This window comes from Sinocyclocheilus grahami, unplaced genomic scaffold (assembly GCF_001515645.1).
Source record: "Sinocyclocheilus grahami isolate Dianchi unplaced genomic scaffold, SAMN03320097.WGS_v1.1 scaffold411.1, whole genome shotgun sequence".
In the NCBI taxonomy this organism is placed as follows: domain Eukaryota; kingdom Metazoa; phylum Chordata; class Actinopteri; order Cypriniformes; family Cyprinidae; genus Sinocyclocheilus; species Sinocyclocheilus grahami.
In genome coordinates, this window is record NW_015505590.1 from 161,438 (window position 1) to 175,590 (window position 14,153).

Here is a 14,153-nt window from a genome sequence, read left to right on the forward strand (position 1 = left end):
TTGTCTCTTAAAAGAAAGAGTCGACTCTGAATAAATTGAAACGAGTCGTTTTTAAAACGAATCCCAAGCCATTTCATGTTGACCTCAACATGAAACATTAGCATATTGCCCGCCCACTTTGTTGGTTTTTCGCATTGGTCTGAATGAAAATGCAAATTCATTCTTTGCCACTAGGTGCCGCTTTTGGAGCGGTAAAATAGCAGTTTCCCCGGTAAGGCTGTACACAAAGCAGCACTGCGCTCACAAACCTGCTTTATTATCAGGAATTACAGGCGAGATGAACTGAAACTGAGACCAATCACCGCAGACTAGCGTCACGCAAAGTAGAGGTTTTGAAAAACGAATCGTTGAGCAAATAATTTGGGAGTCATTGAGAAAGTAAGGTAAAAATAAATGCATATTATAAGACAATGAAAGTGTTTTTTTGACCTTGCATGCACGTCAACCTGTTGTTGGTGACTCCCAAAACCAAAATATGCACCTTTCATTACCCATAATAGGGGCACTTTAAGTCTGGTCTTTTATTATCATCTCAGTGAGCTTTTATAATGTTTCACATTTGTGTAATAAGGTGATTTGACCCTATTCAAATGTTTCAGTGTGGACGAGCACAGAGCCATGGAAAGAGAGAGTTGCATCAACGGAAGTCCAAAACGCTCGATCGTCACGTGATTCACGTAGATCTCAAATAGTTCCCGGAAGTTCATAGTGGGCAATTGAAATACATTGAGTTGGAGAGACAGAACTGTGATTTTTGGTAATTAGTAGACAATAAAATAATTTATTTACATTATTTATAAAATAATGTATACGTAGTATATATATATATAGGTGTAGTTATATTAGTGTTGTTTTTAAAAGATAAAATCCTCTAATATTTGAGGATTAATGTGGTCAGCTATCCTTACCTGCCTTGTTAACATATTTTAGGCTTTAGTTACAATGGTAAAAGTCCGTGTTTGCTATATAAACGACATCGTGGTCTTCTGCCAAGGTAACTTCAGCCTCTCTATATAAATATAATTATATGTGTGTCTATTTAATAACTCCCCACCAGCAAAATCACTTTTACATTACACAACGATGGATGAAACCGCATGAAGAGAATGAATAACATCCCGTAAATCTACTAATTAAGTGAGGAATAATCTAATAATCATCTGTTTTAATGCACAGGGTAATTTGATTAGCTGTGCTGATAATATACAATTTTATTCTATAAATGTCACACCTTTTAAAAGTTCATCACAGTGGTCTCTTCTGCTGCATCTCTACGGCGCTGATAGTATGAGCGCTAACTTCCGGGAACTATTGAGCGGCTCCACGATCCGCCATTGCTGTAAAAAACTGGTTGTCACAACTCTCTCTCTCTACAGCTCTGGACGAGCAACTGTTGGAAACTGCTAGTTTGGACTAGATTTACTCAGATTAATGTGGACGTAGCCTGAAAATCTGGAAAAATTAAAGGCATTTGAAAGGTAGTAAAATAAAATGATGAAGGCATGAAAAACGTATCAAGACACTTTTAATGTAACTTTATATAACAACAAAAAAAGGTTGAAATCTTAAGTTTGAAAGGATATAAAGTGCCTGTATTTAAAGAAATACCCAAACACCGTTTATATAGTCCTTCTGTTTTTTGGTTTTGTTTTTTGGTCAGGATAAGGACTTCGGAAAGCAGACGTTGCATAAAGGTCACGCTAACCCGCTAGCTGAGGTCACCACCAGTCTGAAGACGTACCAGCATTTCACGCTGGAGAAGGCCTATCTGGGAGAGGATTTCTTCTGGGCGTTCACACCTGTGGCGGGAGACTTCATACGCATCCGCTTCTTCACACCTGTCCGAGTAGAGAGGTACATGCAGACAGCGATTCTCACATAATGCCTCAGGTTTCTCTCTGTTACACCCTCATGAATGTCAAACTGCAGACTGAATGATTATGCTGTTCTCTAAGATGCCATCTTTTAGCCAAAAAGGCAGCATTGCATACGTCAAGATATGGCAGAGAAGACAGTCCCAGAATGCCTTGCAACGAGTTCACTTAAAAAAAATTCATCCAAGTTAGTTCATTCAATCTTCATCTTTCAAAAAGCATCAAGAACAGTCCAATTTAATCAGAAAATCATACCCGGTATCTGTGTCTCCCTACTGGAAAATCCATTTTAGGCTGATAACTGTGTTTTGGAAGATAGAGAGGTACATACAGACAGCGATTCTCACATAATGCCTCAGGTTTCTCTCTGTTACACCCTCATGAATGCCAAACTGCAGACTGAATGATTATGCTGTTCTCTAAGATGCCATCTTTTAGCCAAAAAGGCAGCATTGCATACGTCAAGATATGGCAGAGAAGACAGTCCCAGAATGCCTTGCAACGAGTTCACTTAAAAAAAATTCATCCAAGTTAGTTCATTCAATCTTCATCTTTCAAAAAGCATCAAGAACAGTCCAATTTAATCAGAAAATCATACCCGGTATCTGTGTCTCCCTACTGGAAAATCCATTTTAGGCTGATAACTGTGTTTTGGAAGATGGTAGATGGTTTCCAGCTGGTCTAAATATCATTAGCTGGTGGAAGGTAGCAGACAGGGATTTTGTGAGTTGATAGAAAACTAATAAAGAGTTATATTGAGGCTAAAATTAAAATAAATAAATGGCACAGCACAATAATTCGGATAATACCTTATTGCAATTATCAAATCAAATGCTTTGATTTAATTAAGTAACTGTAAAGTTACAAGTCACCAGTTCCAATAGAGTGTCTGATTTTAACAGTATTTAAGTATTTTACTCACACTGAATATTGACTCATAGAAGCACTAGTCCACAACGCCAATATTCATATTGAGAAAAAATGAAATTTGCACTGGACTTGCTGTTTCGGCCTCATCGCTGCAGTCATGTCCTTTATAAAACACCTGGCATCCAGCAGCTAGCTGCTAATGCACTCACATTCATGTAAAGAGACAAGTTGACATGTTTGGGTGTGTAAGGGTAAAATGAACAAGATCTAGTGCCTCCAATAAACTGCTGTAGAAAAAGTTAGGTGCCATCCGAAATATAGTGGCGTAAAGAGTACATATGACATACTTAAAATGTAGTCCAGGAAGAGAGGAAAAGTTGCTAATATCTTTGATACTCAGCCACTATCACAACTACAATTCTTACTGAAAACGCATGAATTATTTGTTTGCCTGCATGTCATGTGACCATGTGTTGTTAAATTATTGTAATATTAACTTAAAATCTCAGAGGGAAATATTTTGCACCTAAGGGGTTCGAATGATGAAAAGGTTTGGGTATTAATTATTTGAGGCTATTTAGAGGTTTCATAGCCTTACCTTGGAAGCTTGCTGCCGATGAATGAAGTAGAAAGCATGCTGTCTGTTTTGTAATAGAGCTCGTCTCCCAGTCTTTCCCATCACGCTGACTCATACCAGCTGGATAATGCATCAGTCATCATGAGGCACAGTCATCCGTGCATTTTTAACCCTAATGGAAAGTCCATGCATATTTCAGGCTTAATTGAGAGCTAATAGTGCTCAGTGTGAATGAGAGCGTTTGACGATCACTCACTGGCTTCCTTCCTGCTACAGGAGTCACAGTCTAACAAGCGCAGGTGTCCATTTGCACGTGTAATTATAGAGAGAAATCCGCCAGTGTCTGTGATTGCTCATGTTTCAGTGATCCATAGAGGAGGATGAAAATTGTTTTTGGACACTTAAATATGTATGAAAGTCATTGCATTAGATGGCATTTTATCAGGTGTCATCTGTGCTCAAATGCTACTGGAGTTTTCTCAGAATTCATTATTTGAACTCTATTTGTAGAGACCTAATCAGCCAGAGTTTCATTGATTTTACTGCAGAATAAAGATATTGCACTAAGGGTTCACAACCACAAAGTGTCATACATTTATACGCAACATCTGTTGGTTTATTATTTCAAACCCAACAAACTTATTTTTATTTATTCAAAAGTATTTAAAAGTTTGTTGTTCTTTAAATTGCCGCTTCAATTGATATTTTATTTAATGCAAACACATTCAGACATTTTTTTTAGTGTGACACTATGGTTCAGAAGTGTGGGCTGAGTATGAATTTTTTAAATAAATTATTGATTTTATTTAGCAAGAATGCATTGAATTGATCAAAAGTGACAATAAAGGCATTTCTAATGTTACAAGCTTTTTGTTTGAAATAATTGTTGTTCTTCTGAACTTTCTATTAATCTAAGAATACTTTAAAAAGTGATGGCTTCCACACTGATAATAATGTAAAATAAAAATGTTTCTTGAGCAGCAGATCATCAGCATATTAGAATGTTTTCTGAAGCATCATGTGACCCTGAAGCCTGGAGTAAAATTCAGCTTTGCATCACAGGAATAAATGACATTTTAAAATATATTATAATAGAAAAGAGGCATTTTAAATTCCAATGCATTTTTCAATATTACTGATTTTGCTATATTTTTTGATTAAATAAATTGAATGCAAGAGTCTTCTTTCAAAAACTTTTCAAAAACCAAACTTTTGTACGGTGTAAATGTCTAAATACTTTTTGGGGCCACTGTGTGCTGCTGGGTCTATAAATAACTACATGATAAGATGATATATGAGGAAACATATGCAGTACAGTTCTTTAGCGTTGTACTCCTTAAGGAATTATAAGATTGATAGTTTGGATGATATGTTTGTGTTTGTGTGTGTGTGTGTGTGTGCGTGTGTGTGTGTGTGTGTGTGTGTAGGTATTTCTCCCGCAGTGGAAACATCGAGCACCCTGGAGACAAGCTCTTCAACACTACAGTGGAGGTTCTTCCTTTCGACGTAAGTCTCTGTCATTGCGTTCAGATGAACACTAGCAGTGTGTTTGTTGAAGGATCGCTGCTGTTTGATTGTGTGTTTCCCTCTGGGCAGGAGAAGACCGCTTCACTGCAGCCTCTATAAACACCCCACAGATCTCAGCAAGCTCAAGACTTCAGTCAGGGTTGAAAATATAATGCCATCACAAACACTTTTTGGCATTGTTCCAGATGTCAAGAGCAGAATTTATTGTAGTTGGATTAGAAATTGTTTAAATGTGCAACATCACTATTATTATTGCCCATACTTGGAGTTAAGGGTTTGTTCAAATGCCACATGACTGATATCTCAAATCATGCCTGCAGGTGGAGGACATCCTTGCAACCACCGAGAGCACCTTAGCTCAATTTTTAAAGGTCCGATTTCCTCTTGCAAAGTTCTTCTTAGCTCTATGCTCAAGAGTAAACAGAACTTAGAAAAAGCAGAGCAATTACTAAACATTTCTATTTCAAATAAATGTCGTCTAATAAGTGACCAACTTGAACATAATCAAAATCTGCATGGGTAACTTTTTCATGTGAAACTCCCAATCGAGTGGATTCCTATTAAAATGACTGGATTTTGCCCATGAAATTTTGCTAAGCAGCCTTTAGAAGGCTTTTTCTTATGTAGGCACTAGTTGAGCAGTTTTACCCAGAGATGAGTCAGGATGGTTGATGGTCATCTAGGTATCCAAAACAGTATTAGTCTATTAGTGAGGTTGACTAGTGAGTCAAAAAAACATTTTCACCTTAATTTTTTCTTGCTTCAAAGGAGATGCTGTTTCTCAGAGAACCACTTTCGCCGCCTACAGCAGTGCATTTCCAGACAATTACTGTCAGACTTGAAATCACCTGCTGTGTTCAATGTTCCTGTTATTATGCATGATTCGTAGGTCTCTGTTTGTTTGTAAGGACTATATTAGTGTAACAGCAGATAGTAGTTATTACACAACTCTCTGGAATACCTGATTCTGATTGGTCAGTCATGGCCTTCTGTAGTCTGATACTTTTAAACAATAAGGCTAAACTGTATGTGTGTCAATTTTGACCCTGAATTCACAAAAATTATAAACGTAAGAAGGCCTGTCACAATTGACTGATCGCAGTTATTTGATCTAATTGCAATTATTTGAATTTAACGCAGTCAATAAGAAGGGTAAAGAAAATGCCAACAGTAACATGACCATGACAATGCCTCTGTGTATGAGGCAAGGTTAAAAAAGAAATGATTGATTGAGTCAGTGTGGAAGAGCTTGACCGGTCTGCAGAAACCCAGCTGAACACCTCTGCTGTGACTTTAAATGCAGACCTTGAGCCAAAACCTCTTCACCAAACACAGATGACTTGTACATATGGGTACAGTCGTTTTCAAACAGGAATTGTGTGTGCTCAAAAAGAAAAAAACAATGAATTCTCAGATGCGCAGAGCAAAAAGGAGGACGTTTTAGTCCAACAGGTAGCTGAAATTGTCTGCACACTGGAAAAAAAATCCAATCAGACCAAAAAAGGTCTATTTCAATCATGACAATTCTTGGAAGATTTTAGCATGGTGATGGATACGACAATGTTAATGTATTTGGTCTTGGCGGAATAGATCTGCTACACTGCTGCTGAATTGCTGCTGCTGCTGTTGATAATTGCTGTAGTTGTAGATTATTGCTGCTGCTGCAAGCAAGTACAGGAACGTGCTACTGCCAATGCATATGGCGATACGGTGTGAGTATTTAAGACATACTGCTGCTGCACAAATAGCATATAAAATAACCCGTAGCAGATCTATACAGGTGGAGCTGGGGAAGGTGGAGGGTTTAAGAGAAACTCTGAAAGCGCGGTGCAGGAATTTCAAGTGAATGCTAGCCAGCCATATAAATGCAAGGCACTAATCTCATTGGCTGCATAAGCAGCATGAACCAATCAGCTTGTGCCAAGTCGTTTAACTCTCTGAATGTCATCAGTTACGTTAACAACCCGTCAGCCTGCGCCATCTAGAGTTTCATGACTGAACTATATATATTTTTTTAAAAAGTGACAAAAAAGGGAAGGCTGAAACGTCTGCTCTTTGTTCTGTTTTTAAGACAGCTCGTCTTGTCAATTTTTCACTTTTGCATATGGAAAATAAAAAATATATTTTTGATAGACCTTTTTTGGTCTGATTGGATTTTTTCCAGTGTGCTGACAATTTCAGCAACAGTCATTTTAGACTCTTTCAAAACTGTTGCAACAGAGATGGAAATGCAATTTTTAAATACATGAATTATGCGTCCATGTTTGTTGCCACAGTTTTGGAAGTGCTTTTTTCTGTTCTAAAGAAGGGGGTGTCCCAATACTTTTGTCCATATATAGTGTATTTATAATAACACATAATAAATATAACATATAATATAATAACTAAAACTAAAATTTATATAAAAATTTATAAAACTATATAGACATATAAAAACAACAAAGACTAATAAAAATGTCAGACACGCAACAAAATGACTAAAACTTTAAAGGCTTGTAGGTTTTATTTTATTTAATATTTTATTTTATTTTATTCTTTATTTTTTATAGTTTATTTTTTATATATATATATATTTTATTTCATTTTAAAGGTTTACTGTGGGTGTGAATGTAAAGTGGGCCAAGAATAAAAAGATAAATATTTCAACTTTTAAAATATTAAAGAAAATCTTATGGGCCTAATTATATGTTTCCAAGTAAAATATATTTTTTCTAAAATAGGCTTACAATGTAAATTGTTAATCATAAATCACATTTTTTTGTTTGAAAATTAATTGTCAGCACAAAATTCATGATCATGACAGGCCTAAACATAAGTGACAGGAGACCAAATTCTTGTCAAAAACTATTTTGTCAGGAGAAGGGAGTCATAAGAACTGACTGGCTTCATTCTCATTCTCTCTCGGTGCAGTTCACTGTATCGCTCCATCACAAACTCGACGGCATCAGACTGAGAGTTCAGGGGAAGCAGGAGGAAGGCACAGCAGTGGAGATAAAGATATACTTGTGTTTTATGAGCTAATGGAACTGTACTGACACACGGTAATAAAATGTGACCTGCTGTGTGTGCGGTCGGCGTGGAGAAAATATTTTCTCCCGAGGGAGAGCAGACGAGGGGCAGCACTGTGATTTAAGATTACAGCCGGAAACGGACGTTCACCGGAAGATTAATAGCACGATTTTCTAAGAGCGAGAGCCTGTCGCCCTGTAATATCTCTCGTCTTCTCACTGCTTTTTGCTTCTCCTCCCTGCTGCCGGGTTGTTATATCTCGCTTTTTTTCCTCATTTCTTTCTTTGCAATGCTCCCTTTAAGGACATTTATGGAATTCTGCCATATATAGGAAATTAGCAGGGAATGCCCTGGAGGAAAGACTATTTGTGGTCTGTTTTATGCTGTTAATGCAGTTTGGGGGAATTAGAGCGATGCTCTGCTGGGGTTTTGAACATATTTGTCTTCTCTTGGGTCATATCACTGAGTTTGGGTCCAAGAAGAAGCCTCGTAAGACCTGTTTCAGAAGTTATAGTTGCCAGGGATGCAGACACAATATGTACACCCCATATCTAGCTCTGTTTGCTTACACGGGAACAACTGTTACTGTGTTGTGAACGGCACTTCAGAGCTTCCTCCCTGTAAATGTCAGCTTGTGGCTACAGTCTCCCTGCATCAGTTCTCGTTAATGCTTCTTTCATGCTTTATTTTTGCTGTCATTTTTATTTGATCTTGACAGAAAGGCTGAAACGCATATTGGTTCAGTATATCTCTTCAGAAGATTCTCTGCCAAACTGAAATTTTTAATAACGGAATATGGCCTCTGATCTCTCGAAGATATTGCATGCAACAGAATAAAAGGCACATGTTTCACACAGAACCGCTCAATGATGCCCAGACTAGATTTGTGAATTTGATGAAGAACAGAGTTGTGTTTGTCCATGCAAAACTCGTGGTTGCAGTTTTAAAGTGCTGTGGGTGGTTGACAGAGCATTGCTAGGATGTTCTGGGTGGCTGCTGGATGTTCACCCTTAAGACTCTCTGATAATCTGGTTTCTGGATATGGCTGGTGTCCCTCCTTCAATATTAGACTATGGGAATGTTTCTAATAAAAAAAAAACACAATTAAATTCCATAAATAACCATAGACATTAAGATGTGTTTATGCTGCATAGCTTAATGCACAGATCCAAATGACCATATAAGACTCGATCTGTGTTTACATTATTCTCTGCCCAAACTAGAATGATTCCAATTCTGGTCATTTTCAACAACACAGTTGACCCTCGGGTTTTGAATAGCTGTATATAAAAAGACGTTACGTAACTCACGTAAGGTTATTCTATGACTTAAAAGATTAGTTCACTTCCAGGATAAAAATTGCCTACTAATTTACTCACCCCCATGTCATCCAGGATGTTCATGTCTTTGTTTCTTCAGTCGAAAAAGATATTAAGGTAGGCTAGCGATAGCAAGCTGGCATTGAAAACAAGATCCCCACCCTCCCTGCATAGTCACTTTGCAAAGCCTCCTTCAAAACACATGACCGCGCTCAGGCAGAACCAGAGACTAACCTGCGACACGATGAGACACGCCGTTGGTGGAGGGTTGAGTGCAGCGCTGTCAGATTATCTTATGTGAGAAAACATTACAGTACAAAACACATAATATTTCAATAATAGCGCCTTTCACTCTCGCTGGAATGCACTGATGATGTATCATGTCTGCGCAAACAGGGTGCACAGAGGTATGCAAATACATATTTGACAGGCAGGCAGAACAGCCTATCGTAATGTTCAGACCGAACATTTTGATTGGACAAACATTTTATGGTCCTACACCTTCCACAGACGGTATAAATACAGAACACGGGACAGAACACATTATATAAAGGTTAGAAATTGATTTGCATTTCAGTGAGTGAAATATCTGGCTCCCACAGACTGGTTATGTGCCCATGTGGAACACAGATTAGTCCTGTCACTTTAAGAAGTTACTCCTAATGTCAGCTTGTTAGGTGTATAAGACACCTGTCAACAAAATCTGTATCTTCCATTCCAACCTCTCCCACCACCATGAGCAAGACCAAAGAGCTGTCAAAGCATGTCAGAGACAAGATTGTAGATCTGCACAAGGCTGGAATGCTTGGGCTACAAGACCATCAGCAAGAAGCTTGGTGAGAAGGACACAACTGTTGGTGCAAATATTCGGAAATGGAAGAAATACAAAACCACCATCAATCGGTCTCGGTCTGGAGCTCCGTGTAAGATCTCGCCTCATGGGGTAAGGATGATCTTGAGAAAGGTGCGGGATCAGCCCCGAACTACACGGGAGGAGCTTGTTAATGATCTTAAGGCAGTTGGGACCACAGTCACCAAGCAAACCATTGGTAACACACTACGCCGCAATGGACTGAAATCCTGCAGCGCCCGCAGGGTCCCCCTGCTCAAGAAGGCACGTGTACAGGCCCGTTTAAAGTTTGCAAAAGAACATCTAAATTATTCAGAGAAGGCTTTGGAGAAAGTGCCGTGGTCAGATGAGACCAAAATTTAGCTCTTTGGCATTAACTCGACCCGCCGTGTTTGGAGGGAGAGAAATGACCCCTAAAACACCATCCCTACAGTCAAGCACGGAGCTGGAAACATTATGCTTTGTGGCTGTTTTTCTGCTAAGGGTACAGGACGACTTCACCGCATTGAGGGGCAAATGGACGGGCCATGTACTGTAAAATCTTGGGACGAGAACCTCCTTCCCTCAGCCAGAACACTGAATGGGTCATGGATGGGTCTTCAAGCATGACAATGACCCGAAACATACCGCCAAGGCAACAAAGGAGTGGCTCAAGAAGAAGCACATTAAGGTAATGAAGTGGCCTAGCCAGTCTCCAGACCTCAGTCCTATAGAAAATCTGTGGAGGGAGCTGAAACTTCGAGATGCCAAAGGACAGCCAAGATACCTTAAGGATTTAGAGAAGATCTGTAAAGAAGAGAAGATCAAAATCTCTCCTGAGATGTGTGCAAACCTGGTGACCAACTACTTACCTCTGTGCTTGCCAACAAGGGTCGTGTTTTGCTTGGGGATCAAATACTTATTTCACTCACTGAAATGCAAATCAATTTCTAACCTTTATATAATGTTTTTTTCTGTATTTTTGGGTTGGTATTCTGTCTCTATACTTTAAAATAAAGCTACCATAAAAATGACAGACCCTTAATTTCTTTGTAAGTGGGCAAACTTACAAAATCAGCAGGGGATCAAATACATATTTCCCCCACTGTATGTATTCATGAATGTGTATATACAGTGGGTACGGAAAGTATTCAGACCCCCTTAAATTTTTCACTCTTTGTTATATTGCAGCCATTTGCTAAAATCATTTAAGTTAATTTTTTTTCCTCATTAATGTACACACAGCACCCCATATTGACAGAAAAACACAGAATTGTTGACATTTATGCAGATTTATTAAAAAAGAAAATCTGAAATATCACATGGTCCTAAGTATTCAGACCCTTTGCTCAGTATTTAGTAGGATAACCATGTATGAATGAATATTAGTCATTTTAACTGAACTTCGGACTGGTGGTGCTGCTTTTTTGGTCATTCAGAAAAAATAACTAAGAAAAAATACGGATAAAATAATAATACATTAAGAACCAATAAGAACAATATAAAACGCACTAAGGATTAATGAGCTGATGGATTCATGAATATTAATCAGGTTGTGTGCGTTTGCTCGAACTGATTTGCAGAAATCAAAACAGGGACGATAATAGGTGAGCGCCAGCCAATGAGATTGACATTTGTGCATAAGTTCAGCCCACTATCGGAAAACCCGGCAGTTCTTAAAGGGGTCATATGATGCGATTTCAAGTTTTCCTTTCTCTTTGGAGTGTTACAAGCTGATTGTGCATAGATAAGATCCCTGAAGTTGCAAAGACTAAAGTCTCAAAACCAAAGAGATATTCTTTATCAAAGTTAAGACTCTGCCACGCCCCCCTAAAACGGCTTGTTCTAACACGCCCCCACATATCTACCTCACTATGTGGAAATATTAGCATAATGCCGCCAAAATGTGCATACAAAGAAAGAAGGCGTGGTTTCAGTAACCACAGTTAGTCTTGAAGCAGCATGTCAGGGAGACACTGTGTGATTCTAGGCGAAAGCAAAAGCACTTTATTTGGCCTTCCGAAAGTAGATGCATTTAGGAATCTTTAAGATCACTTACAACAGAACAGCAATGCATTTTATAGATGACCGTTACATTATGGTACATTTCCGATGAGTGCTTGCGGTGTTCGGCCAATCACAATGCACTGGGTCAGCTGCCCAATCAGAGCAGACTGCGCTTGTCGGAAGGAGGGAATTTGTAGAAAACGAAGCGTTTGAGAGAGGCGGGGCATAGAGGACCTACAATAATGTACAGTATTTGAAAAATAATGTGTTTTTTGAACATTAAAGCATGTCAACATATTCTGTTACACCAAATACACAAAATATTGATCTTTAAAAAAGCATCATATGACCCCTTTAAAAGCTGAAGAATTCCAAAGGAACTTAGTTATTTTGACAGGAAAATACAACAAAGAATATTGTTTACATGTAGCGCATCAATTCTCTCTCTCCCTCTCTTTCTCTCTCTCCGTGTGTGTGAGACAAAGCGACGGCGAGTCGTGCTCTTCACACTAGAGTTTACGGTACGTTAAATACAGGTGCGCTGCGCATCCATTCAGATTAACTGAAAAATAGCACAGAATCAGAGCGCTTGACGGAGAGTTAAAACTCTGAAGCGCTCAGTGAAAACATATCTGTGCTTAACTTATACTTAGCTTCCAACTCACAAACTGGCAAGTAAAATCTGAGAATTTATTAGCCATTGGCTAATATTAGACATAATTTAGTCGCCCAGAGTGAAGATTTAGCGATTTACTCGCAATGTAGAGATTTGCCGAAAACATAGTTATGGTAGTTATTTTACTTACGGTCCTTAGACCTACAGTTCTTACATTTATTTGACTGAATTTGAGAAAGACATTGTGTGTGTGAATTACCAGTGTTTAATGACTTCAGTAACAGTCATGTTATCACATTGTTGCTGAAAAATATAGCTTATATAACTAATATAACTGAATTTTATTTATAATTTTGCAGGGCAGCAGCTCAGTTTTTTCCCTATATAAAGTTTTCACCTCAATAAAAGTAGCTGTAAGTTTGTGCAAGCTTCATAATGCGACATTAAGAAAATATTTATTTGTAGATAAATGTGTTGCCCTCACCTTGTGATAAGACGATAACTTATCTAACACAAATTTTTACAGGATGTAATATGCTCTAATATATAAAAAAAATGATAGCAAACCAAATCTTATAATACAGATACCATATTTAAAAAACACTTTATGTCTGTTGATTTATAGGTTTTTACAGTAAAATTGGATTCTGGGCTAATCAGTTGATAAAGTTCTGCTATTTTTGGACTGTGTACTCTAGCAAAGTCTTCCGGGCTTGTAAAACAGGGAGCATGTGTATTTTTCTGGCTGATGAACAGATGTGATGAGATAATGAACAGAAGAGGGTTATGCGCAGAAACACTCCCAACACTTTTGTCCCTCTTTATCAGAATATTCAGTCGGAGAAAGAAGCGCTGAAGGAGGGGAGAGAGAAGACGCCGAAGTACCAGCGCACAGAAGACGGCTTTATCAGAATAGGTGAGCCGAAACATACACTGCACCTGCTGTGAAGTACATACTAAATATAGCAGCATGATTCAGCCCATAGACAACATGCTCTGACCTAATAACATAAAGATGTTTGGGTTTTTTTCTCCGAATATTTGATGCACAGATTCACTGGTTATGAATGACTGTTGTCAGCGTGATGTGTTGGATTTTTTTCTCTGATGCTATAGTTAAACACCTGTCTTGTTTCACCATCTTTAACCAATTTTGTGATATAAATTATATAGAATTGATGCAATATCGTATGGCCCTATTAAAACAGCCTCCACAGTGACATTCTCCTGAGAGAGCGCCAGTGCCGCCCACTTCTGAAGCTGTTACGTGAGAAAGTACACAAGGAGAATTCAGATATTTGTGTGAATCATTCACTGCTTTCTGTCATTCTCTCTTACTTTGAGCTTGCGCTCCAAATCCAATGGGAAAATACAATAAAAACTGTATTTTGAAATGTCTAAGTCTTTTTTGCGGGTGCCGTATTTCATCTGTTTTCTCTCTCATATAGAGGGTTTTCTCATTATTATGTATGGATATGTGTCTGATTGCTGTGCCTCAGGGTTTATTGAAGCCCGTCGCTCATGA

The 14,153-nt window shown here is 38.3% G+C and overlaps 1 protein-coding gene across 1 annotated transcript in view; it reads left to right on the forward strand.

The window, feature by feature from the left end:
• LOC107550986 (alpha-1,3-mannosyl-glycoprotein 4-beta-N-acetylglucosaminyltransferase B-like) overlaps window positions 1–14,153 on the forward strand; it is a 148,667-nt gene extending 134,514 nt beyond the window's left edge. The window contains exons 11-14 of the mRNA XM_016232461.1: window positions 1,661–1,854; window positions 4,749–4,827; window positions 13,457–13,544; window positions 14,128–14,153. Coding sequence (XP_016087947.1) covers window positions 1,661–1,854; window positions 4,749–4,827; window positions 13,457–13,544; window positions 14,128–14,153 — 387 coding nt within the window. The remainder of the gene's footprint in view (window positions 1–1,660; window positions 1,855–4,748; window positions 4,828–13,456; window positions 13,545–14,127) is intronic.